General features: G+C 38.0%; 2 protein-coding genes and 1 long non-coding RNA gene across 7 annotated transcripts in view; 1 reads left to right on the top strand and 2 right to left on the bottom strand.

Moving 5' to 3' along the window:
• Nucleotides 1-547: 547 nt before the first annotated feature.
• On the bottom strand, nt 548-4,381 carry LOC116586326. The gene is made up of 3 exons (XR_004283980.1): nt 4,122-4,381; nt 1,647-1,714; nt 548-660 (listed from the first exon to the last, which is right to left on the bottom strand). It is a non-coding gene; the product is annotated as an uncharacterized LOC116586326 (long non-coding RNA).
• Nucleotides 4,382-4,404: 23 nt separating this feature from the next.
• DIMT1 (DIMT1 rRNA methyltransferase and ribosome maturation factor) lies at nt 4,405-15,155 on the top strand. 2 transcript variants are annotated; one of them, XM_032336159.1, is made up of 12 exons: nt 4,405-4,630; nt 4,958-5,031; nt 6,396-6,482; nt 7,817-7,878; nt 8,184-8,277; nt 8,363-8,412; nt 9,470-9,593; nt 9,720-9,812; nt 10,623-10,687; nt 11,549-11,612; nt 13,091-13,197; nt 14,689-15,155. In XM_032336159.1, exons 1-12 carry the CDS (start codon nt 4,552-4,554, stop codon nt 14,729-14,731), a joined length of 942 nt encoding a protein of 313 aa, XP_032192050.1. In that variant the 5' UTR covers nt 4,405-4,551; the 3' UTR covers nt 14,732-15,155. The 2 variants fall into 2 exon arrangements, with proteins under 2 accessions (XP_032192050.1, XP_032192051.1); XM_032336160.1 differs by lacking the exon at nt 4,958-5,031 and having other exon boundaries at nt 4,418-4,630.
• KIF2A (kinesin family member 2A) overlaps nt 13,044-26,340 on the bottom strand; it is a 77,784-nt gene continuing 64,487 nt past the window's right edge. For all 4 annotated transcript variants that reach the window (XM_032336156.1, XM_032336157.1, XM_032336155.1 and 1 more), the window contains 3 exons: nt 24,243-24,344; nt 21,151-21,286; nt 13,044-18,363 (listed from right to left, as the gene is read on the bottom strand). In XM_032336156.1, coding sequence (XP_032192047.1) covers nt 18,278-18,363; nt 21,151-21,286; nt 24,243-24,344 — 324 coding nt within the window. In that variant the 3' untranslated portion in view covers nt 13,044-18,277. The remainder of the gene's footprint in view (nt 18,364-21,150; nt 21,287-24,242; nt 24,345-26,340) is intronic.

The raw sequence follows: 26,340 nt of genomic DNA on the forward strand, positions 1-26,340 counted from the left end.
ATCCTCTACCAGGATGCCTGTGTGACTCAGTGGGTTAAGCCTCTGCCTTCAGCTCAGGTCATGATCTCCACGTCCTGGGATTGTGCCCCCCGTCAGGATCCTTGCTCAGCAAAGACCCTGATTCTCCCTCTCCCTCTGCCTGCTGCTCCCCCTGCTTGTGCTGTCTCTCTCCCTGTCAAATAAATAAATAAAATGTTTTTTTTTAAGGAACTATATTTTATACAAGAAAATGCTTACAACATTTTATTGTTATTCTTTCTTACATTTCCTGGCACATATAAAAAGTTATCATTTTAAGCATGCTGTGAATTTAAGCGAGCCTCTTCTTCTACCAAAGCAAGTGCTATTATAATTCTTTTTCAAGTTATATTAAAAAACAAAAAAATATAGGAATGGCAAAGAATCCACTGTGCACATCCAAATGAAAAAATGATTATTTCTCATTAACAAAGAAGATAAACATGAACCAGAGAAGCATAAAATTATTTATTATAATTCAAAGCCATTTGTGGCTGTAAAGATAACTCAAATACATTCCAGCATAAACTCCCAATGCTCCTGTCTTTAATGCAGCTCATAACCCAGTGTCACACAATTTTCCAGGCCTTACGGATACACGGAGCACCCAACATTGTCTCACTTCTGAATGCTGCCTTGATACTAACAGAAAAAAAAATCTGTGAATATGGGCAAAATAATAAAGGGCCCCAATTATAAAAACAAGTCTCCCATACTAATGACAGTAGCCCTCCCCATGTTCTTTTATTTCTTTTTTTTTTTTTAAGATTTTATTTATTTATTTGACAGAGAGAAATCACAAGTAGTCAGAGAGGCAGGCAGAGAGAGAGAGGGGGAAGCAGGCTCCCTGCTGAGCAGAGAGCCCGATGCGGGACTCGATCCCAGGACCCTGAGATCATGACCTGAGCCGAAGGCAGCGGCTTAACCCACTGAGCCACCCAGGCGCCCCATGTTCTTTTATTTCTATAGAATTTCCTCAATCTACTTTATTTTAGTGCAGAAAGTAACAAATCTTTACCTGTAGTACACACCAGAATTTCCTAGAGGGTTTGTTAAAAATGCATTTGCCAGGACCCAATCTTACTCTGATCCAGAATGTTCAGGGTGGGGCTTAGACATGTGAATTTTCATTATGTGCTATATTAGTTTTCTCAGGCTGCCATATCAAATACCACAGACGGGGTGGCTTAAAGAATAGAAATGTATTTTCTCACAGTTCTAGAGGCTAGAAACTGAAGATCAAGGTGTCAGCATGGTTGATTTCTCCTCAGGCCTCTCTCCTTGGCTTGTTGATGGCCACCTCCCTGCATCCCCATAAGGTCTTCTCTGTGCACACACACACCCCTGCTGTTTTTGTATACAAACGTCCTCCTTTTATAAGGATACTAGTTGTTGGATTAGTGCCCAGCCTAGTGATCTCATTCTTCTTAATCATCTCTTTAAAGGTCCTAACTCCAAATAGAGACACATTGTGAGGTATATGAGGTTAGGGCTTTTAACAGATGAATTTTGGGAGGATACAATTCGGCTTTAACATGTGCCGCACTGTTTCTGATACAGGTGGTCCAAGATTCACATATAGACACGCATCAGTTTAGATTCCAGGTAAGCTAAATGTACATACTCACCTTAGTCATTTAGTTTTCTGTCCCTTAAAACATGTGGTCTCCTCTAGGAGGGTCTTGGTCTTTTACTCCTAAGAAAATATCATTTGATTATCATTTGGTTTTCCATCCTTGTTATCTACTCTATTCACTCTTTAGCAAAAGCAAAGGAGACTTACATTTTGCAGTAGTACCCTGAACTATTGAAAAGAGGGATTCTGCCTAAGACACAGATTCACCCAGAGGTTTAATGTTAAACCTTTTTCCCCCCTAGCTAGTAAAATTATCTCCCCCCTCCAAAATTTCAAGCTCTCCCTGGCCTGTCCATATGAATTCTCCCAACAAAAATTTCACCCCTCTTTCCTTCTATTGTACCATTGTACTTCTTCCATTCACCATGTCTCCTACCTTCATGCTTTCCTCACTTATTGCAGTTAGGTACAGCAGAAACTGCCAGGGTATGAGACTTCTAGATTCGTGTCCTCAGGTCTCTGATCAGATTATTTCTTTTTTTTTTTAGGATTTTATTTATTTATTTGACAGAGAGAGATCACAGTAGACAGAGAGGCAGGCAGAGAGAGAGAGAGAGAGGGAAGCAGGCTCCCTGCTGAGCAGGGAGCCCAATGCGGGACTCGATCCCAGGACCCTGAGATCATGACTCGAGCCGAAGGCAGCGGCTTAACCCACTGAGCCACCAGGCGCCCCTGATCAAATTATTTCCAACATGGAAATAACAGCCTTGCCAGACCATGCTATATAAAATAGCCTCCCCATCCCATTCCATTGATCTCTAGCTCCTCTGCTTTACTTTTCCCTGCACAATCATCACCACCTGCCATAAAGTGTTTTTGTCCCCCACCAGAACACAAGTTCCATTTTGCTTTTCTCAGAGTGTAGAACAGTAACCCAGGAAGGTGAGCACGATCTTGAGGTGATCTTGCACTTCTCTTATGAAGTAAAAGGGAAGGTCTTCTGCTGAGAGGGAACTGGGGAGGTGGTAGTGGAAACAAGCCTGAGAATAATTCAGCAGGTCTGAAGATCTTTTATGGAAAATGGGAGAGATTGGAGAAAATTCAAGAAGAGTGCTAGAGCTAAGAGAGAAAGAACTAAAGTGGAGCCCATGACTGTTTCCTATCTACACTACTGTGTGATCTCTGGCAATTCTCACAGCCTGGAGAGGAAAAGAAAATGCAAAATGGTTATTCTGGTTCCTCAGTGACCATCATTGCTCCTTGGCATAACATCTTAGGCCCTTCGTAGTAAGGCCCTATTTACCTCTCCTATCTATTCCTGAGTTAAACCAAGTTTCTTTTTCTCCCTTAAACCTCTTTATATCTTGTCTTTGTGACTACAGTTTCCTCTGAATTCCCAAGTTTCCCCTGGCTAATTTTTGTTTATCCCTTAAAGACTCCACTCAAATATTGTATTTTGAAAATGTTCCCGAAGTTCCTCAAATATTAGCCACTGCACTAATCATCATCATACTTTTTTCTTAAAACCCACGATCTTTGGAATACAGACCTAGGTTCAAGATGCAGCTATCATTTACTGTGTGATCTTGAGCCAAATAGTAAACACTTTTATCCTTCAGCCACCTCATCTGTAAAATGGATATAATGATAAGACCTATTTCAGACAACTGTTTGAAAAGATTAAATGAAATAATGTACCCAAAGTACCTGGTGTGTAACTGAACAGCTAAGGATGTTATTATTATAATAACTTGCATGTTTCCCTCTCTTGAAAGTTCCTTAAAAGCGGTGGTCGTGTCATGTTCATCTGCTTATCCCTAATATTTGGCACAGTACCTGGAACACGTAGGTTCTCCAGAATTGTGTAATAAATTAATGATTAATGGAATGAAATAAGTAGTTAGAGATGCTTCTAAGATTATGAGATTTTTCTTGAGTTCGAATTACAGCAAAGAAAGACCAAGGGTTAGGGATGCACACATATTATTTGCGCAAGGAAATGGCAGTTTTGGTAATCCAAACAGGAGCGTCTTTTTTCAAGAAAATACAGCACACACTGAAAAATTAAAAACTGAGAATCGTGACATTGGCAGGCAAAACAGACGTGGACCTCATACTCATGGAGCTAACAATCGGATACATCCAATACAAAAACTTATATTCACTTTTACTGCGTTTCGGACTTTCTGCCTCTCTCTTTCAATAGAATTGACTCTGGGAAGAGCAGTTTCTTATTTAACTTTGAATCTCCAGCACCCAGTAATGTTTAATCGCGGCTGGAGCTCGATAAACGTTTTGGGAATGAATCAATGGCACAAAAGGAAGCAAAATAGCTAGTAGCCCTAATGGAAGTAAATATCTGTTTCATTCCGGGAGGTTCTCTCCACAACCCAAGCAGCGAACTCATTCGCCCAAAGGAGCAAGCCCCTTATCCCAAGAGCCTGTTTTCCCCCCAGAGTTTGCTGGAAAACAGGAGCGAGGCACAGGACAGAAAGAAATCTTCTCTGGATTCCACCGGTCTTAGCACCTGGCTTGAGGAGACATCCACGCTTCTAACGGCATTATATCATTTAAATCGCCTCCACATCTTTGAGAGGACCACTCCAAAAATTACCGGACCCACTCCGCGATGACAGGAAAGAGTAGCCCCGCTCTGCTTCTAAACTAGCCAATCCAAACAGCCAGGATAGGCGGCGCGGTGTCTTCTGGGGTGTGTAGTCTATTCAGTTTAAGGCTGCTCCTCATGACTACAATTCCCGGCGGCCACGGGGCTCCAACGTCTGTCCCCTTCCTGGGGGCGGAGCGCCCGGCGAACTGGGCCTGGGCCCTCGCCCCTCCCCCACGTGACGGAGTGTGGTGCTGACAGTGCTGGGGTGGGAGTTCCCACGTGTTGGTGTTTGGTAGCCGACTTTGGTCTACGCTGATCTCCCAAGGCCTGTGGGTCTTCGCCCGCCGCGATGCCGAAGATCAAGTCGGGGACGAGTGGTCGCCGGCGCGAGCGGCTCAAACAGAGCCGGGAGCTGAAGAGCGCCGGAGGTGGGGACAGCTGGGAAGGGGCTGTGTTCAAGTGTGATCATCCCGCAGGACCCAGTCGGGGATACGGACACAGATCTGGGCCCAGGACTGTAAGGCCGGTGGAGGCGGCGCTCGTGGATCGCCGGCGAGCCTTGGGCCGCATCTGCCTTCCTTTCCTGCAGAAGGGGTGGACTTAAAGCATTGGGTCACCCCGTCTCCGAGCGTGTCGTTCGATGATGGCTCTCGTTGGCGCAGAAAAGTTCCCCCAGCCACCCTGGTTTCTCCTCTGGGACGGTCTAATGTCTGCCTTTCCTTGGGAAGTTAAGGCTCTTTCGTATTTTCTTCCAGGACTCATGTTCAACACGGGGATTGGACAGCATATTTTGAAAAACCCTCTCATTGTTAACAGCATTATCGATAAGGTTGGTGTGGAAGAGGAAAAGGAGAGAGTTGCTGAGTTATTTATTTTATTCTTAGGAATACTTCCACGCTTGGAGGATGTGTGTCACAAAATAGGTTATAAATATATGCATTGTAGAATGAGTTGAAGAACTGTCTGGGATTCATAGGCTGACTTTGGCATGATTTGCTTTATTCTGTGGTCTGGGTGTCTCCTGGCTCGAAATTCTTTCTGTAGCTTACTTACTTCATAGCTGGATATTTGTACTTGTTCAATTCCAGATTATTGTTATTCTATTTCTTTTTTTTTTTTTAAGATTTTATTTATTTACTTGACAGAGAGAGATCACAAGTAGGCAGAGAGGCAGGCAGAGAGAGAGAGAGGAGGAAGCAGGCTCCCTGCCGAGCAGAGAGCCCGATGGGGACTCCATCGCAGAACCCTGAGATCATGACCTGAGCTGAAGGCAGCGGCTTAACCCACTGAGCCACCCAGGGGCCCCTGTTATTCTATTTCTAACCACTTTTTCTAGACACTATCTATCACTGTTAGTTTTTATTTACTCCAGAGCCTAAAAAGATATCATAATGACAGCTTAAGTATTTTCTGCAGAGAAACTTAAATGTTACAATCCAGTGCCTCATATAAACCCTTTGGAGTATTCTTCTTGTGTGGGTAATGTGGATGTTCTCTTACTGTTCTGGATGATCAGAGTGCTGGAACATAAAATATATGTGATACAGATTACTTTCATAGTTACAGAGGAGGCATCCTGGAGCTCTAGAGAGAACATTACATATTTAGAGGCTCTCATCTTGACCTAGTGTTGTTTGCCAAATGAGGGCCTAATTTTTTTTAACCTTTTTGGCTCATGGATTTCCTTTGAGCAGCTGATGAAAGCTATGTACCCAGCACACTGCAGCTTTGTGCATACAAACATCTGGGGCTGTGTACAATTTCTAGATATTCCTATCCCTGAAACCATACATGGGTTGAAAATTGAGAAATCCCAGTGCAACATGCTGTGATTCTCAGGCAAGGTCGTTATATACAGTCCTTTCTTGTTTGAACTTACTGATAATGAGAGTTGGCTAAAAGATGCTGTTGGAGGTAGAAAACAGAAAGCCGTTCCCAGAAAGTTCCTGCTTTTCAGAGTCCTAAAATTTTCTGACTCCTAACCATTGCCAGAGCTTAGGAGAGGTGACAGATTTCCACTTTTACCTAATGTTAATGAGAAAATTTTGTCAAGCACATAGATCTGAAGGAATCTCATGGAATTGGAGTCAGAATAATCTCTTAACCACGTGCTTTTGAGCAGACACTCAGGTGTAAAGTAAATGATGTGTTCGGATGTGCCAGTAAAGCTAAAGTAGCTGTGCTTCCTTGCAGGCTGCCTTAAGACCAACTGATGTGGTGCTGGAAGTTGGACCTGGAACTGGCAATATGACTGTAAAGTTGCTGGAAAAGGCAAAAAAGGTAAAAAGGGAATTATTTGTTTTGGTATCAGAAATGTGTATGTGAGTAGGCTCACCTGGTTTAAAACAGAAATCTATTTTAATTAATCGCTGTTACTTTAACAGCAACCCTTGATACTTTGCTCATGGCTTTATCTTAACAAATACAGGCAAAATGGATAAAAGTGGTAAAACCTATAAACTTCCAGCTATAATCTAAGTCCTAGGAATGGAATTTACAGCATGGTCGTTATAGTTAGCAATATATATTGTGTGTATATTTTAAAGCTGCTAAGAGAGTAGATCTTAAAAGTTCTCATCACAAGACAAAAAAATTTTTATATATAACTATGTGTGGCAATGGATGCCAACTAGACTTTTACACAATATGTGCATATTTTGAAGTATATAAACATATTGTTATACACCTGAAATTAATATAATGTTATAATGTGAATTATATCTTGATTTCAAAAATTGGATTAGAATAAAGAGAATATGGGATGTATTAATCAGCAAAACAAAACACATTCAGTTTTTCAATACAGGGTATTTAATATAGGGAGTTGTTGACATGGTTGTTAGATGACTGAAAGAAAATGGGAACACACTGGGGCACCTGGGTGGCTCAGTGGGTTAAACCTCTGCCTTTGGCTCAGGTCATGATCTCAAGGTCCTGGAATCGAGCCCCACACAGGGCTTTCTGCTCGGCGGGGAGCCTGCTCCCTGCCCCCCCCACTCCCCGCCTGCCTCTCTGCCTGCCTGTGATCTCTCTCTCTCTCTGTCAAATAAATAAATAAATAAATACAATTTTAAAAAAATAAATACAAAGAAAATGGGAACACTGAAGTAACCAAAAAATAATAATTACAAAGAGGAACTACCACCTCTAGGCTCAGGGAAACAAGTAAGGAGGCTGGAGTATTGGAACCTAGAGGAGGAGATCTGAAGAACTGTATCATGAGATTAGGATGCCACCTGGCTGCTGCTGGTAGCTTCTGTGTGTCACGGAAACCCAGTTTCCAATTAAATGGATCCAAAATGTAGGAATGGGGTTAAGGGAACCAGTCAGCATTACTGGAATACCCATGGGCTAGCAACAGCAGGAAACACTTACCATCAAAGGCCTCAAGGAGCACAAGGAGGAACTGCCCAGTAAGAGTGGGAGCCATTGAACAGGGGCCAAGAGCACAGTCTGCTTTTCTGAACGCTGTTCTTTGTTGTTTGAAATGGCAGAGAATTGAAGGAAAATTGAAGGTAATATTGTGGAAAAAAGTTTGATTCATGTTAATCATGTAAGTTAGGATTGAGATAACAAGATTCATACTCCAAATACTTTTTTTTTTTTAAATGTAGGTAGTTGCCTGTGAACTTGACCCAAGGCTAGTAGCGGAACTTCACAAAAGAGTTCAGGGCACGTGAGTATGAGTATGCATGACAGAATTAAAGTGCATTTCAAGGGACGCCTGGGTGGCTCAGTTGGTTCAGCTCAGGTCATAATCCCAGCATCATGGAATCGAGTCCCACATCGGGCTCCTTGCTCCGCAGGGAGCCTGCTTCTCCCTCTGGCTCTGCCTGCCACTCTGTCTGCCTGTGCTTGCTCTCACTCGCTATCTCTCTGACAAATAAATAAATAAAATCTTTTAAAAAAATAAATAAATAAAGTGCATTTCAATCTCATGAAACAGTACTGTTTTTTAATTGCTATTTTTCTTTTCATTAGGCCTCTGGCCAGCAAACTTCAAGTACTGGTAGGTGATGTGTTGAAAACAGATTTGCCATTCTTTGATGCTTGTGTGGCAAATTTGCCATATCAGGTATGTTTCCATATTGTTGGGAACATTATACAGAATGTTTCTATGGTGTGTCTTCCCCAGGAATAACTAGTTAATTCTCTTACAGATCTCTTCCCCTTTTGTCTTCAAGCTGTTGCTACACCGACCTTTTTTCAGGTTTGTGACAAAAGATCAAAAAATTACTGCCAAATCTTAGGCCATAAACACGGAGAGCCAAAGATAGAAGTTAATTCAATTAAAAAACTTTTGGGGAATGTTTTGTAGAAAATATCTATTTCTGTGGAGGTCTTTCTATCTTTTTTAATTCAGTTGACAGTTCCGGTGGGGATGTGCAGTGTAAGGACTGCCTCTGAGACCAACTGGCCTTTCCGTGTTTTCTCATACTCTTGCCATTAGTCTGGGTTAGACTCCTTATTACCCTGACTCTCAACAGCTGCAGTGGCCTCCTGACTAGCCACTAGCACATTATATAACAGGGGTTTTCAAACTGCAATTCAGAAATCTCTCACTGCTTATAAATTTGAGTCATGACCATCTTTTTTTTTTAATGACATGGAATAGAGTATATCAGAAGACATTTATTGCATGTGGCCGGGTACTTACAGTTTTATGAAACTTTTGCTCGAGTTACATCAACACATATATGTACACATATTTGTGGCTTAGATTGCAGTGTTAAATATTTTTCTTAGTATGGCTCATTGTCAAAAAAGTTTCAAACTCAAAACCCAGCTTTGAAGATGCTCTTCTCCTATGCAGGAGCCTCCAAAAAGCCTCTATATTGCTTTCTGACATCCATGCTCCTTAGCCTCGGAAATCAGGACACCAGTGTCACAACCTGCCTCTCCTCAGCTCTTCCATAAGGGTGTTTCCTTCCCCATAAATAGCATTGGGCTGCCAAGCCAATTTGGTTTGAGGTTTTTTTTTCCCTCCAAGGGTTAATGAACTAGTGCTTATCGGAAATACTTTCTCATCTAAACACGGAGGGTTTATATGTGTAAATTAGTGGTGCAGCCATTATAAAATGAAAAGCCAACTGGCTCATTTTATGGTAATAAATCTAAAGCTGAAAGTTTTCTGCCTTCTAATCAGCTAAACGACTTCTCATTAACCAGATAGCTTTGCTCTATTTCCTACCTAAGAAAACTGATGTTGAAATACCTTTATAGTTAAAAGTCACCATTTTCCTTATTCCTTCCTACTATGTCGTCAGATGTGCTATACTTATGTTTCAAAGAGAATTTGCTCTCCGACTAGTTGCAAAGCCTGGAGATAAATTATACTGCAGACTCTCAATCAATACACAGCTATTAGCACGAGTGGACCATCTGATGAAAGTAAGTGACTGTTAGTAAAATAATGTGGCTTACCTCATCTGTGAGCATCTAATTGTGCCTTCTGTGAGGAAAGCATTTTGATTATTTTAAAATTCTTTTTTAGAGGACTCATTTTCTGATTAACAGGTTGGAAAGAATAACTTCAGGCCACCTCCCAAGGTAGAATCCAGTGTCGTAAGAATAGAACCTAAGAATCCACCACCACCTATCAATTTTCAGGTGAGGTTAAAGTACTAGGTCGTTTAGTAAAGGAGGTAAAAAGACCAAGCTGGAAGACGTGTGTCTCTAGTAGCAGAAAAATACTGAGTTAATCTAAATGTCGAAACAGGAAAATGCCAATTATGACATCCCTAGGTTGGGAGTAGATGGAATAATTGGATGTAAGATTGTTGTGAAGAGCACAAAAAAGCATGGAAAATGTTTGCAGGAAGTATAACTTAGAGTGGCTTTGCATTTTGCTAACAAGTACAGCTATAGAAAACATGTATCTATTTGAGTAGACTCAGAAAACAAGGTAAAATGAAAATAGTTGTTGTTAGGGCAATATTATGAATAACAATTTTCAATCATAATTTATGTTTCTGCAATTTAAAAAGTGAGTAAGTTGCATCACTTCATGTAAAACCGTACTGCACATGATAGTTGTGTGCAGTAACTCCTGGTAATGGAGTGGTTTGTTAATTACTCCTATAAGGTGGGTCCAGGTATGTTGCACAAGCTATATTCTAAATCATGTCTGTTTTGAATTTTTTGAAAATGTACTTTGATTTAAATAAATGTCACATACTTTGTTCAGGTGTGGAACATTTTTTTCCCTAACTTTTAAAATTGAGGATAAAATTTTCAGTGAGGTAGACAAAAGTGCCAAAAATCGAGTACATATCTTTGCATGGGTCAACCAGATCAAGATCAGAACACTTTCATCACTCCAGAAGGTTCTTTCAGCTTTATATATTAAAAGACAATATAATACCTAGCAGACACAAGCAAGGTTTGATATTTTAAGAAATAATTCATCTTCTGTTTCAGGAATGGGATGGCCTAGTAAGGATCACCTTTGTTAGGAAAAACAAGACACTTTCTGCTGCATTTAAGTGAGTATTTTACTCATTTATGATAGATGAAGGACCAGTGCTATAGAACTGTGCTAAATGATAGCATTTGGTCCTTATCCTGAACAGATACCCTAAAGCATAAGGATAACCCTTATCCAGACAAACTTTTCCTTTTTCACCAACTTGTACTTTGAGGGGCAAGAAAATTTAACCAAGAAAGTTCCTAAATTTGGAATTAGATCAGGTTTTTTGGCAAAAGAGGAAAATAAAAACTCCCAAAACTTACCACACATCTGTTTCTTATTTCCTTGGAAAAACAGAGTGATGGTGGGCCCTTACAACACTTCTGAAAAATTCATGCAATTTTATTAACTTGGAAACATTTTTAAGTATCAGTTTGAAGCCCAAGGGCAAAAGAGAGGTTCTGAAAGCTGTTACTGTGCATTTTTTCTTTTTAAGGTGATGTTTTTATGGAGTGTCTAGAACTCCTTTAAGAATTTTAGAGATTTTTGGGGCGCCTGGGTGGCTCAGTGGGTTAAGCCTCTGCCTTCGGCTCAGGTCATGATCTCAGGGTCCTGGGATCGAGCCCCACATCGGGCTCTCTGCTCAGCGGGGAGCCTGCTTCCTCCTCTCTCTCTCTGTCTGCCTCTCTGCCTACTTGTGATCTCTGTCAAATAAATAAATGTAATCTTAAAAAAAAAAATTTCAGAGATTTTTACTAGAACTTTACTTGTTAAATATAACTAGTTTGCAGTTGTTTCTTAGGTTTAAATATTCAACACCTTTTAGTCCCCTAATTTTACTACCTGGAACATACATTTAACTTCACCATAAACTGAAAGGAAAGTATAATCTCTAATTTTGGAAAAATAATAGCAGTATCGCTTCTTTATGTTATAGGTCAAGTGCAGTGCAACAGCTACTGGAAAGAAACTACAGAATTCACTGTTCAGTCCATAATATTGTAAGCAAGAAATATTTCTGTGGTCTCTGGTTCTGAATTGTTCTAAAATGTCCCTCTACTTCCTATTCTTTTTCATCTATCCTCACTTGATTCTTAATTTGGTACATTCCATAGGATTCTTAAAAGTAATCTATTAACTAGCACAACCTTATCTTAAACTCGGATAGGTCAATACTGCTGTGTGTTTCTGGAATAGATGAGTGGCCTTGATTACTCCACCTGAGCTTCTTTAACTAGTTGTTTTTAGACATAAAAAGCCATTCCGTTGAGTCATAATTTTCCCAAAGCTTTAGGTATGTGTAATTTTCCCGAAGTTTAGGTATTTAGCTCCTCCCCTTAGCTCAAAGTCTGTACAATTTGCTGTGCTCTGAATTGTGACCATTCCTTGTTTGTTGCTCATGAAGCAATTCAATTTAAAGTCTGCATTTTCTGGGTAACTTTTTTTAATATCCAGAAATTGAAATAATTTGAATTAAATATAGGCTGAATAGCAGATTTACTGTTGTAAGCCTCATGCCTCTTTACTATCTGTGCATCATTTTTTCAACCAATTTTCTATGTGTGTCAGCACACATGCACATAGCCATAAATATAACTCTGATGTTTGATAACTTTTTAGTTCTTTCACATTAAACAGAGCAGAAAGATAAGAGCAAATATCCATTTTTTGACTCAGATTTTGTATGGTTTAATATATCATATTGCTATCTTCATTTTCTTTTTTATGGACAAAATCATTAAACATCTGCGTAGGTAGGAAAATATTAAACTGGATTAAGAAAAATTTTTGGAAGAAAGATGTGAGGTATAAAATATTTAATATTCCCCAGGGTTGGGACGCCTGGGTGGCTCAGTTGGTTAAGCGGCTGCCTTCGGCTCAGGTCATGATCCCAGCATCCTGGGATCGAGTCCCACATCGGGCTCCTTGCTCGGCAGGGAGCCTGCTTCTCCCTCTGCCTCTAGCCTGCCATTCTGTCTGCCTGTGCTTGCGCTCTGTATCTCTCTCTCTCTATAACAAATAAATAAAAAAATCTTTAAAAAAAAAAAAAAATATTCCCCAGGGTCGGAGATCATCTCTTTGAGAAAAACGGCCTGATAAAATTAAATTTGTGCCAAGAAAATGTGAGATATTCTTAAAGGAGTAACAGCTGCTGTAAAATTCAGTTTACAGCTTTAATTATTTTTTGATATGAAGTACCTTAACTCCGGAAACTTAACTATTTCAGAATTTTTAAGAAAAAGGGCAGTATACACGTTTAACTCTGTCAGAGTTTTCTGAGTATTTGGTATATGCTGAAAATTAACTACTTAATAATCAGAGGTCCAATTCTAATCTGCACAAATAGGCTATTCAAACTATCGTGAGCAAATAAAGGTGACTATTTTATCAGTTACTGAATTAGGAAAAAAAAAAAAAAGAGCCAACATGACTTCATTAAAGATATGTTGTTCATTTATTCTGAATCTTATATTGATAGATAATACCAGAAGATTTCAGCATAGCAGATAAAATACAGCAAATCCTAACCAGCACAGGTTTTAGTGACAAGCGGGCCCGTTCCATGGACATAGATGACTTTATCAGGTAATAACATTTTCCTTTTCTCCTAAGTGTTTACATTTCTTTATTGTGACACCTTCAGATTAGAGATTTAAAGGCTTTTAAGCGGTATAAGGTGCTACCTGGAGTTATTGCATAGCACTTCCATGGCATGGAATAGTATTTGGTGTAGAAGATGGAGGCTAGTTAGCTGCAGCAGAATGAACATTTAAGAACAGTAATAAAGAACAGTCCGAGCCTGGAGATAGCCTCTGTGTCAATGTGTGTTGTGGTATATGTGCTCCTCCCCTTCAGCCTCCTCCCCAAACTCCCATTCATAGTTAGTCTTAATAGTGTGTGTCTTCAAAGTAGCTTGTTAAGGTAGAAGAAGCATAATGCATGTCATTGGATCTCATTTTTTTTTCTGTACTGGGAAGAGCTGTTGTTAAACAGATCCTACACATGAAATAATGTCAATTATAATCATACCTGGTTTTCAGTTCTAACTGGTTTAGTAATATAGTTACTTGTTTTGTAGACTGAGGCAAGTTCTACATACCTAAAATAAAAGAAGGGTGCCATAATTAATGGGTAATCCAGACCAAAATGTATTTTCCTTGAATTAAGTTAGTCTTATGAAAGCAGATTAAGCCTTCAGTTACCTATGCTCACTGTTTTTAAGCATTAACACTTCGATTTCCTAATAAACCATCACTTAACAGCTTTTGCCTGTTTAGCCAATTCATGTTTAGAATGTCTATGTTCTAGGAGCTGAATTAAAAATGAGGGTAGATTGTTTTAATAAAAGTAACTGACTTGACTTTTCTAAGCTGGCAGCATAGTTTCATATGAGACAGATGGGGTTTATATTTTATGTTGGCAGGTAGTACTACTGAGTCTTCATCAGAGGTTAATCCTAGGAGTTGAACATTACTCTTAAGTACCGATCTTCCTTTTTCAAACATTCTAATATCCACCTTCAACTCTTCCTATGGGCCATCCTGAAAATCATCTTAGTTCTAAACAGAAATAGTTCATCTTATTTTAATTCTCACCAAATTTCTTCAAGGTTATTAAGCATATGCGGTTTGCTAACTGGGATCCGGTAAGTACAAATGTATCAAGAGAAAAGCAATGTGTTAATTACTTAACTGGAACCTCAGTAAGTGAGCCCAGAGAGGAAAAATGAACATGTAAGATTATCTCTTGTTCTCTTACCATGTTGAAATGGAACAAGGGCCACTGAGGTCTTATGTCTGGATAGTGGAGATCTAAGATAATTTGGTCAGCGTTACCATAACTTAAGACACATAAGCTGTGACAAAATAGGCCAAAGAATGATGTGATTTTAACCAATATATACCTTGCAGATTTAATTGAAGAGAAAAGTTTCTGTAATGACTAGTGTTAGGAAGAGGTGGGCTTCAGAGGTTTGCTGATGTGTTTGTTTTAGAATTCGTGGTATAGGAACTGTGTATTGTTATATGCAATAAATTACTTTTTCAATACCATTTCATTTTGTTTTTTTTTTTTCAGATTGCTACATGGATTCAATGCAGAAGGTATACATTTTTCTTAGGAACCTGGAAAACAGAATTTTCCAAACTCAAGAAAAAGCAACTGGAATTACATATTTTTAACGATTTGAAAAGATGAATCATGCCTTTCTTCACTGGAACATATGTGCTTGACTATTTTTGACTTCTTACTACTGTCACCATTTATTACTCTGAATTTTTGTGGTAGTGTCAGTCAATTCTAAGTACCCAAGTTTTTTTTGGTTGTGGTATGTTTTTAGTATCTAAAGTAGGGCAGGGTCCAATCTTTGCATGGTAATTTCAAGAGCCGCAGGCACGCACAACTTTACACTTAAAACTTACCATTTCTAACAGATTAGTGTATAAAGATATTACTGTTCTATTTTCTATGTTATATATTACTATGAGGACCTCTCTTGGTCTTTGTCCCTCAAATAATAAAAAAAAAAACTAAAATATGCTTAACTCAGTCACATATTTCCCATAGTATTTCTTTTTATTAATCTGCATAATAAAACAACTGTTTCTTATTTTGCTTCTCTCATTCCTTCTTTGTTTATCTTATGCAGCTTCTTTCACTTACTGCCTATGCCTTCAAGCTGTCCTGTAGCATTCATAGGCTCCATCAGGTTCTGGGTAAATGTGAGTCCACTACCGCCACCATGCGGTGGTCCCAGGCATGTGACTTCCCGGCCTGGTTCCTCAGCTGTGAAATAATGAAGCTGAACTAGAATAAAATGAACTATAAGACAGTATGTTTTTTCTTGGGGAAAGCCACAGGTTTAACAAATTTTCAAAGAGTTTTATAAATCAAAACTGGCTTTCAAGTTCAAATTCTGCCCTTCAACTTACTTCAAACAAACAAACATCACAACCAGCCATTTTCTCATATCTAGAAGCTCTTGGTATTCATGCATCTTTTTCATATACTAATGCTTAGTTTTAAGCTGTTTTTAAAATGGCTGGTTGACAATTTAAATAGGTGCCCTAAACAAGTCTTAATTAGCTACTATGTTTAAATCATTATAAATATAATACTAAGTGTTGTTAATGTCTTTTGATAAAGAACTATAGTACCTGATTATTTTATTTATATAAGAAAATTAATAAAAATATCTTAATTGATAACTGACTTTTTAAAAGCCTAACTTAATAGAAAGACTGCTTCCAAATTATTTTAACAAAGGTACACTGAGTAAACCTAGAAAGGAAGTTGTTTACCTAAACAGATTTTTTTCTGGCTTCAAAGTGATATACTAAAACACTCCTATATAAATAATTACTTATTATTAGGAATATCAGCTTTCAAGAAATCTGAGAAAGTAAGAATGCTTAATCCAGATCCAAAAAATTCTTTAAATAGATGCATCAAGCCACTTCTACATAAATATTAAATATACCTTGAGTTTTTTTTAATATCACAAAACTACTTACTTTGCAAAACTTATTTGTACCATCTCTAGCCTTAAAGGAAAATTTTAAGAATTAATTCAGCTTTCCCTCTATTTCCTCTTCCACTGTGAACTACTAAGTTTTAGTCCCTTTTCTGGCCTTCAGTTTTCCCTATCTGTAAAACTGAAGGTTTGGATTATACCACCAAAATCTTTTCTGGCACTAATCTTCTATAGACCTTGATTACTGATTAGAATGAAGCCAGTAATAGTATAAGGCAGCATATTTGAACGTTAAGGAGATCTTCCAGAGATAGTACCCATCTTATTTAATTAATTAAAATAATCTGTTGTGCTTTAAAGTGAGCAAGTTCACATCTCTTTATTGCCCTCTGAAGGTTGGTTAGCCTCAAAAACTACCTTTTTAAGCAGCCTCTGCAAGGTCAATAGTATCCGCTCCATTCTTCCTCTTCTCTTTGAAATAAACACAAATAGAACATATCTTACAACTGCAAGAAAACCTGAGTCCCTTCCAAAACAAAGGTGATTGTACTGAAGTAAATTATCTCTAAAACTCATTCCATAGATATTTATTAATAAGCACATTGTGAAAATCTACATTTGTTCTAGATTTCAAGTTTACAGAGGAGCATTTCACCATGGTGTTAGGATTTCCCACAACTACCCTCTGGGTTCTATGAACAATGAAGTAGGGAATCTGGCTCATGTAACTCTCTATTCATAGCTTCCCTTTGCCTCAAATGAATGAGCAGTAGTTCCTTTGAGTAAATCAAAACAAGACATCCGTGGGAGATTTTTTTGTTATTAATCTACTCCTGGACTCTATCCTAGGAACTAAGGGAGAACTCCTAGAGAGATATATAAATCTTTTAACAAAATATATACATGAAAAGTGGCCAGTTTTCTTCCTTGGAGTAGCAATCTGTAAAAATAAGTGCCACCATTTAAAAAGCAGCATACCCTAATCGAATTTATTGGCGAGACTTTGGTGATTCTCACCAAGTAAGAATGAAACGTCACACATTAGGTAATGAATGGGCTTGGGTTCGATCTGCCTTTTAAGGCAAAGTCAACTCTCTTTCATCTTAATTCTTTCTCATGGGAGTTATGTACTGTCTACACTTGGCTTAAACTAACAGTTCTATTATGGACTACTTTCAGTGTACATGTAAATATTCATGCATCAGAAGCCAATTTCCTTTTATCAGTACATTTAGAAGGTACATTTTGGGGTGCTAATGGACACTTTTAACTTAAGTAATGGTATTGGTAAGGATCAAATTGCACTATTAGTCCTGTTAATACCACACTGGAACACACACTGCATATATATGTATTACCCTAAGATAAAACTCTTTTCAGAATTTTGTTACTTTTTATTATACACCAACTAGTTTATATCTTAGTTCTTTACAAAGAAAATGCTAAGAAAATTATAACCACATTATATGGTTTTAAAATCATAATTCCAGATTTCTTTACATATAAGATGGAATGGTCCAGCAGCTATGTCCACTGTCACAGACTTTAGTTCCATTCAATGATATGGCACATCCTGCAAAATTAACTAGTCACACACAAAAAAATGTCTCAAATACAGTAAAAATGTACACACAATAAAGGTAATTTACAATGACAATTAAGGAATGTAATTTATCTTGGCTGTGCTTCAGAAATTTAGGGTCAAAAGCCTTAGTCAAGGCACAAAGCAGAAAGAGGTGAGCACAGCTGCCTCTAGGAGGGAGCAAGGTATGTACAATCACTGATGAGGTATGCATGCACGCAAAGGATTTAAAACTGCTCAGTCTTGCTACGAAAATTGAACCAAGTTAAAAGGAAATGCTGTGGCTTCCCCCTACTATTCACCTCTGTATCAAGTCCACAACCTTACTTCATACAGAAAATGAAATTGGCAAGGATCTCCAAAAGTAAATCACTGTTTGGGTAAATGAAACAAAATGCTTCACTATTCCCAAATGTTGGTTGTGCCTCCTGGACTAGAAGCATTTTGTAGACAAAGGAGTGTTTCACAAAATTGAAATGTCATTCAGGTGAAGGGACAAGACATTTTCCACAGACACTTAAAATTTCAAACTTTCAAATGGCCCTTACAGCTGAACCATTGTATGTTACAGCAGTGTGGGTTCTGGGGATCCTTTAGCAGCAAATGCTGATTTAAAGGGCACGGGGTCTCTTCGGGTTGATTTGCTTGCTGGCCTGTTCTTCTTCTTGTAGAGCTGCACGAAAAGATTTCACTTTATCTTGGAAAAAAGAAAAGAACGAGAATAAGTACTGCGTTGCATGCAATACAGTATACAACTTCATGGGTCCTATCAAGTCGGCAGCCTTACTTCATAACATTAATGCAGGATTTTTCCTTTTGTTCTGTTGTCCAAAACTCAGAATTAAATAAAAACTCAACTAAAGCAAAAGTTCCATTATTTAAAGATTCATGAAAATAACCTTTTTAAAAAAAGATTTTATTTATTTATTTTAGAGAGAGAGCACTCATGAGTAAGAGAGCACAAGTAGGGGGAATGGCTGAGGGAGCAAGAAGCAGAGGGAGGAGAATACTCCCTGCTGGGCAGGAAGCCTGTTGTGGAACTCATCCCAGGACCCTGGGATCATGACCTGAGCTGAAGGCAGACACTTAACCAACTGAGCCACCCAGGAGCCCGAATATAACTTTCTTCTTTATCTTCAACGGGTTTCTGTTCTGTTTGGCACACTTTACAGTGTTGAATTTTGGCTTATTTCAATTCCTTTTGGAGTGCAGATAGGCTATATATGTGTGTTAAATGTGTATGGTCCTGTCAAAAAAACATTGAGTCCCTGATATCAAGAGTCGGGGTGCCTGGGTGGCTCAGTGGGTTAAAGACTCTGCCTTCGGCTCAGGTCATGATCCCAGGGTCCCCACATCTGGCTCTCTGCTCAGCAGGGAGCCTGCTTCCCCCAGCCCCCCGGCTGCCTTTCTGCCTACTTGTGATCTCTGTTTGTCAAATAAATAAATAAAATCTTTAAAAAAAAAAAAAAAAAAAGTCACATGCTCTACCAACCAAGCCAGCCAGGTGCCTCCAAATCTTACTAAACTATAAAGTAGATATTTCTTCCCTCGATATTAAGAAATTTCTATTCCCAATGCCTATTTTTTTTTTAAAGATTTTATTTATTTATTTGACAGAGAGCACAAGTAGGCAGAGAGGCAGGCAGAGAGAGAGGAGGAAGCAGGCTCCCCGCGGAGCAGAGAGCCCGATCCGGGGCTCGATCCCAGGACCCCGGGATCATGACCTGAGCTGAAGGCAGAGGCTTTAACCCACTGAGCCACCCAGGCGCCCCCCCAATGCCTATTTTACCTTTTTAAGCATGAAATTTCAAAAGATGTTTGAATTTTTAAAAACAAATGCCATTTTGTCCTTATCAGGGATTGTAAAAGGGAATAGAGAAGGGGGATTATAGAATAATCTATTTCTTGGTCTTACAATTCCTACTATTATGTATTAATTCAGAGTCCCTTAAGAATATTACTAGGTAAATAAATTGAAAGAGGCAAGTAAAAGTCAGCTCTGAAGGTGAGAAATATCTCATCTCTTTTTATACCAGTGGTTCTTAACCATGGGTGATGTTCCTCCACTACCCCCCTGACATCTGATAATATTAGACATTTTTGACTGTCACAACTGGGGTAGTGGATACTGTCATCTAGTCATCAAAGACCAAGGATCCTGGTAAGCAATGTACCATGCACAGGATGGCACCCTCAACAATTATCCAACTTAAAATTAATGGTGCAAAGGTTATGGCCTTTGGGAAAAAAGAAAGAGAATTATCAGTTGGAATTTCAATTTCTTTCCCCTCTTTCGAAGAACAATGATATTTAAAAAATGAACTTCTGAAATTTAGAAAGGAACTTAAGGATCTCTGGATCTTGTATCTGTTAATATAAGATAAAAGCTCTCAAACATCTTATGTTAATACCAAAATTATCTCTGGATGGTAAAAAAAATTTTTTTCCTAAAAAAATACAACAGCTAGACAGTAATTTCTTCAAAGTTATGGATACACTTAATAAAACTAAGTTGAATGCCACATATTACAAAGAAAAAATTATAATTCATTATGTGCTGTTCTATATAAAATACATAGAGAAAAGCTCTTTGTGAGTTCTGATAAGAAAAATGATCAAAACACTTTAATCAAGGCTTGAATAAGAAGAATATGAAAAACGAAAGTAAGTTTTAGAAACTCTACATTTGCCCAACAATTCTGAATTGGGCAAATGGTCACTGCTGGTTCTTCATAGAATATGATTTCAAATACCCAATTTCACAATGGACCTATGTTAAAAATTAGCCAGTCTGGTGTTAAGAACCAGCAATTTGATTCTGGTTTTACACTGCATTTCACGTACACATACAAAGATATCCATTCGCATACAACCGAAGAAAACTAATTTGCCAATGCCACAGAAACAAGTACATATGATAAACGTGTATATGAAGCTACACAGACAAGCTAATTAAAAAGTCAAGAACAGATGGCATGTAGGTCAGTCATATACATTCACAAAGTAGGAAGGAAATTGTTGAAAGGTCTTGAAACCTTCCCCTTGATTTTTTAAGGCTACAAAGGACAGACATGACACAGATGCACAGAAAAGAGATGCAGATAGGAGGCTACAGAAGGGATGGCCCTGAAGAGACCCAACCTAAGCAAAATAATTCTGACAAGCACTGACCTATCAAACTAAAAATCTGAATGAGTGTATAAAACTTACAAATTTGTTAAAATCCATTTTCCCTCTTTAAACACAAGATGCTTTTATCTTTTCAAATGCTTAAAAGAAAAGATAACTCAAAAGCCCTTGAAAGAATACTCCATGTTTCTTTTTTATAAAAAAACAGAATGACTGGTCTGTCTTTATACCTCTGGAAATGTATTAAATGGTACCCATAATTTTTATTTAAGATATCCTCTTGCAATACGAAAATCCTGCCACCACTTACATACAAAGATGGAGATTTCAAGCACTAAAATGAAAAAGAAATTACCACGCAGCTCAGTTAAAATGTCTATTTTTTGCTCAAGAATAGCTTCAAGTTGAGTAGCATATGAATCTACATCATAGTCTACTTCTTCAGTCATCTCTAGAAGAGCCTTTTCATCTTCTAACCATCGGATAGATTCCTAAAAGGACAAAAAATCAACAATCCAGTAAGCCTCTTTATAAGACAGAAACCAATTTACAAATTTCACATATGTTAAATATATTCAAGCATACCTCAGTTGGTATTCTCTAAAATATTAATAAGTATAAACATCTTTATTTACATAGTAAAATTGAGAAATATTTCCTTAAATTCTAACACAAACACAAACACGAAAAGCTAAGCAAGGTGACTTGATTTTTCTACTTTTACTTTACCCTAGGTAAGGGTTTGGGGAAGGGAGTGAATCAAACATGTATCAATCAGTGAGCACAATAATTCTCAAAACTTTAGTAGCTATCCCTAAAATTGGGGAAGAATGGTATAATAAAACTACTGAACAATTTACTGAGGTCTATGGTAGCCTAGAACTTGCAAACCATGTAGAATCTACAAATCCATTTGGGGCCTCATAGTGGTTGGGTCAAGAGTTAACCCTAAATTCCAAACACTAGGTCTTCAAAATTATTGTAACTATAAGAGACCAACAGACAGTCAATTTTAGAAGAGTCAAACAAATCACTAAATAGTAGCTACTGACTATTCATAGACACTTTAAAGGAAACTAATCATTCCTAATTGATTTTAGGTAATGTGGAATTTATGTTTCATTTCCCAGCAAAGTCATGAATCATACAAATCATGAACAAGTTCATACCATAGTGAGTTAAAGAGGCTTTGGATATATAAATGGGCACTTTCTAGCTTTCAGTACAATTTAATAGCTAATTATAACTAGACTATACGTATTATCAGGCTGAATTTTAGCAATTTAGCTTTAGATACCTATTAGAAAACTATATGACAACTATATATATATATATATAGTTTTCTATACCTATATATATATCCATCTTTCTATGTGTATCAATTAAAACACATATATACATCCCAATATTTTTCTTTTTCTTTAGCTATCCATTTAATCTTTTAAAACAACACTCTATTTTGAGAAATGACAGATCACAGCACAGAGTAACAATAAACCGAATTATAAAAATACTGGATTGAAACTGAAAAATAATCACTTCTGCAAAAAACCAAGAGCTTCTAGATTTCATCATAAAATGGCAGAGTTGGAAATGATAGTCTTTATATGATGCCTTGCTCCAAAAGCACAGAGACAATTTTCTTAAATTACAAGTGTCCTTTCCTGGTTTACTCTAAACACCTAGGCCTCTAAATAGATTACCAAAATAAGGGTTTGACTAAAACTTTTGTTCTTTTTTCTTTTTATTTTTTTAAGATATTACTTATCTGAGAGAGAAAGAGAGCACAAGAGAGCTCCAGCATGCAAGGGGAGAGGGTCAGAGGGAGCAGAGTCCCCACCGAGCAGGGAGCCCAATGCAGACCTTGATCCTGGGACCCCAGGACCATGAATCAAACTGAAGGCAGTTGCCTAACCAACTGAGCCACCCAGGCACCCCTCTGCCTTTTTTCAAAGACTTTTTAAAAAAGATTTTAAAGGGAGTGGCAGGCAGCAAAGAAGCAGGCCCTCCACTGAGCAAGAAGCCTGCCTCAGGACTAGATCCCAGAACACTGAGATTACGACCTGAGCCAACGGCAGATGCTTAACCAACTGAGCCACCCAGGCGTCCCAGAACTGTAATAGTTTTGATGAGGGTACATCCTATTCTCAACTTATAAAATAAATAGTTCTGTTATATTTTTGAGCCTTTTTTTTTTTTTTAAAGATTGTATTTATTTACTTGACAGAGATCACAGTAACCAAAGAGGCAGGCAATAAGTGAGAGAGAGAGAGAGAGAGAGAGAGAGAGAAGCAGGCTCCCCACTGAGCAGAGCCTGATGCAAGGCTCGATCCCAGGACCCCAGGATCATGACCGGAGCTGAAGGCAGAGGCTTTAATCTACTGAGACACCCAGGTGCCCCCATTTTTGAGCCTTTTATCCAGGTGTTTAAATGGCCTACAGCTGAGTCGTGTTAATATTTGTTTACAGGGACGCCTGGGTGGCTCAGTTGGTTAAGCAGCTGCCTTCGGCTCAGGTCATGATCCCAGTGTCTTGGGATCGAGTCCCACGTCGGGCTCCTTGCTCGGCCGGGAGCCTGCTTCTCCCTCTGCCTCTGCTGCCACTCTGTCTGCCTGTGCTTGCTTGCATGCGCTCTCTCCCTCCCCCCACCTCTCTCTCTGGCAAATAAATAAATAAAATCTTTTAAAAAAAATATGTTTACAAATAAATATTTCTCAAACATCAGAGAAGGGACACAGGTCAACAGAAAGACTGATCTACTGTTCACCTTTTTCTCAAAACACATTTTTTTTTTTTCAAAACATATTTATAGTCTCCATAATGATATCTAAAGGTTACCTTCACTTCCTCATAAGTATCATTCTCCAGGGTATTCTCTTGTTATAAAAGGGAGCAGGTGGGGGGAAGAAGGAAATCATATAGTAAATCACACAGTACTTTTAATAGGCTGAATGGACAATGGGATGAATACGTCAGCAGTTACTGGGACAGGCAGGGATTTAACGATCCTCACACATCTGCCACTGTAGTAACCTTCCCTTTCCTAAAGCACTTTTCCTCCTTTATAAAGAAAGATACTTCCTCAACTGTTATGATAACCCTTAGAAGTTTTTCTTACTTACATCAAATAAACTGTCCTAACACGGAGAAAGAGGTGGTGGAGGGCAGAAGTTCAACCCTTTTCTAAAAATGGACAACTAACTAAAGCAAAAAGAGCAGGAGAAGAGTAGTAAATAAGCTAGGTTTTTCACCATGGCACAAAAGAAACACTGTAACCACCATTCATTTTCTGTCCAAACTATCCCATACATATACTCAACACCCTACAAATACACATATACATACACAAAATAGTAAATTTTTAAAATTAGGATAATATTCAAAGCATTATGAAAGTTCTTAATTTCCCTACAGAAATATTTGATGAAAGGTCCTGTCTTATTTTACCTGGAACACTGCCCTGTGATCTTCTACAACTTGTTCTTCCATTTCTACCATTTGTGAGACAGCTTCATGGAAAGTAAACAATTGGGGAGAAACTTCTTCTTCCTTAAGATGAACATAGTTAAAAAAGTTAGGACATAAAGTTTACATTTTTTTTTTTTAAAGATATTTATTTATTTATTTATTTGACACAGAGAGAGATCACAAGTAGGCAGAGAGAGAGAGAGGAGGAAGCAGGCTCCCTGCTGAGCAGAGAGCCCGATGCGGGACTCGATCCCAGGACCCTGAGATCATGACCTGAGCCGAAGGCAGCGGCTTTACCCACTGAGCCACCCAGGCGCCCCCTAAAGTTTACATTTTAAATGTTACATAAAAGTAGTTTTCCCATATCATTTATAAAAATGTCATTTAAAAAATGAGAAGTTTGCAAGATAAAGACTACTAAAAGATAATATAAAAGGCAAAGCCACAACTTCTTTTTATGGGTCATAAGTATCTGATGTAACACTCAGTAAGACAGCCCAAATTTAAGCCTATCAGTAAGGGGTAGTTTTCACTTAGCCCAGGTTTTACTGTAGAATTACCCTAAAAAAGCAATCTCTTTTGGAATAATGCAACTTTTCAAAAATATATTTATTATAAGCTAAAATATACTAAAATATTTCCTCAGTATTGTTTTATTTTCACTAACATTTGTATGTCTTAAATATCTTTTCACCAGAAAAGAGATTTCAAGATAATGTTTTCTATGACTGTGACTATCAAATTAAGTGTTCTGAAGGTCTCAACTCTTCCTAAATCTTAATTTCTGCATTACATCATATGATGTGTTTGTCGGTTTTTACAGAAATCTTAATCGACAACTGATTTTACCTCATCAACAAAAACCCCACAGACATAAATACAACATATATAGTCCTACATCAAGTGAAAATTTCTCTAGGCTTGCTTTCTTTTTTTGAGCTTCTTTCCCAACCCCAATGTCTTTAATGATTTATTTCCTCAAAATGTGGCTTTAGTGATGAGGTTTACTTAAAATTGTTTTATAAAATGTGAGTTAAAAAAGGGACTTTTTCAAACAAGATACACAATTCTAAATGTATGTACAAATTTTGGTTAAATAGTATCAGAAGACATTTGACTTCAATCAGTATGCTACAGTCTGTAAAACTTGATTATATATAATCAAGTTGGTCAAAGAACTTTTTATCTTCTCTTTGGGAAACAAATATCTGTTTTTATTAAGACATGCAGGCATACAATATATCATACGATAAACACACTCAACCAACTTTATTCATTATATCCGCCCACCTCCCTGTCAAGCCCAGAATGCCCTCTTTCTTTTGCATTAAGATACTTTGCAAGTTCCTATCACTTCCATGCAGTCTACTTAGAATACTTTTTTTGTCTATACAACTACTTCTGGAATGCTAATGCTCTTTATTATCTTCTACTTTGTGTACTTATGTTGGTTTTATCTGTAGGACATGTCTTAGTCCCTATCCCGTTTTAATTTACCTTGTTAAGACCTTAATACAACAGTAAGAAAAGGTACACAGGCACCAGTAAACTCAACTAAAAAGCTAAGACTGAACCACTTCAAGATAGTTCCAGGGGGTAGAAAAATTCAAGGAACGCCACATACTCTCAAATATGGAGAAGACTGCAAGAACTCATGATGTTATACTTCAAGCCTCTGGATCAGTCCTACCTAACCTCTCCAAATTAAAGTCCTACAAAGACTCAACCAGGCAGACAGAAAAATAAAATGGAAAGGATCTATTACAGAGAGGGCCCACCTTGTTTTCATTTTCCAAATCCTTAAGAGGCACCATACCTAGGTACAGTACATGGCTGTTTCAAGAATGCAAAAAGCAACTATACCTAACTTTTGGAGACAGGAGATAGAATATCATTTTCAGGCCAGGATCTCATTGTCAGTTTTTTATTTTCCATGGTTCAGAGTTTAGAACTCTTATTTTAAGCTAGGAACCCCAAGTTCCCTCACTTTTTGGAAAAGCAGTTAAAAAATAGAGATAATTATGGTGTCTACTACATAGAGCTGTGAGCATTACATCAGATAATAAGTAAAATGCAT

This window comes from Mustela erminea, chromosome 3, assembly GCF_009829155.1.
Source record: "Mustela erminea isolate mMusErm1 chromosome 3, mMusErm1.Pri, whole genome shotgun sequence".
Lineage (NCBI taxonomy): Eukaryota > Metazoa > Chordata > Mammalia > Carnivora > Mustelidae > Mustela > Mustela erminea.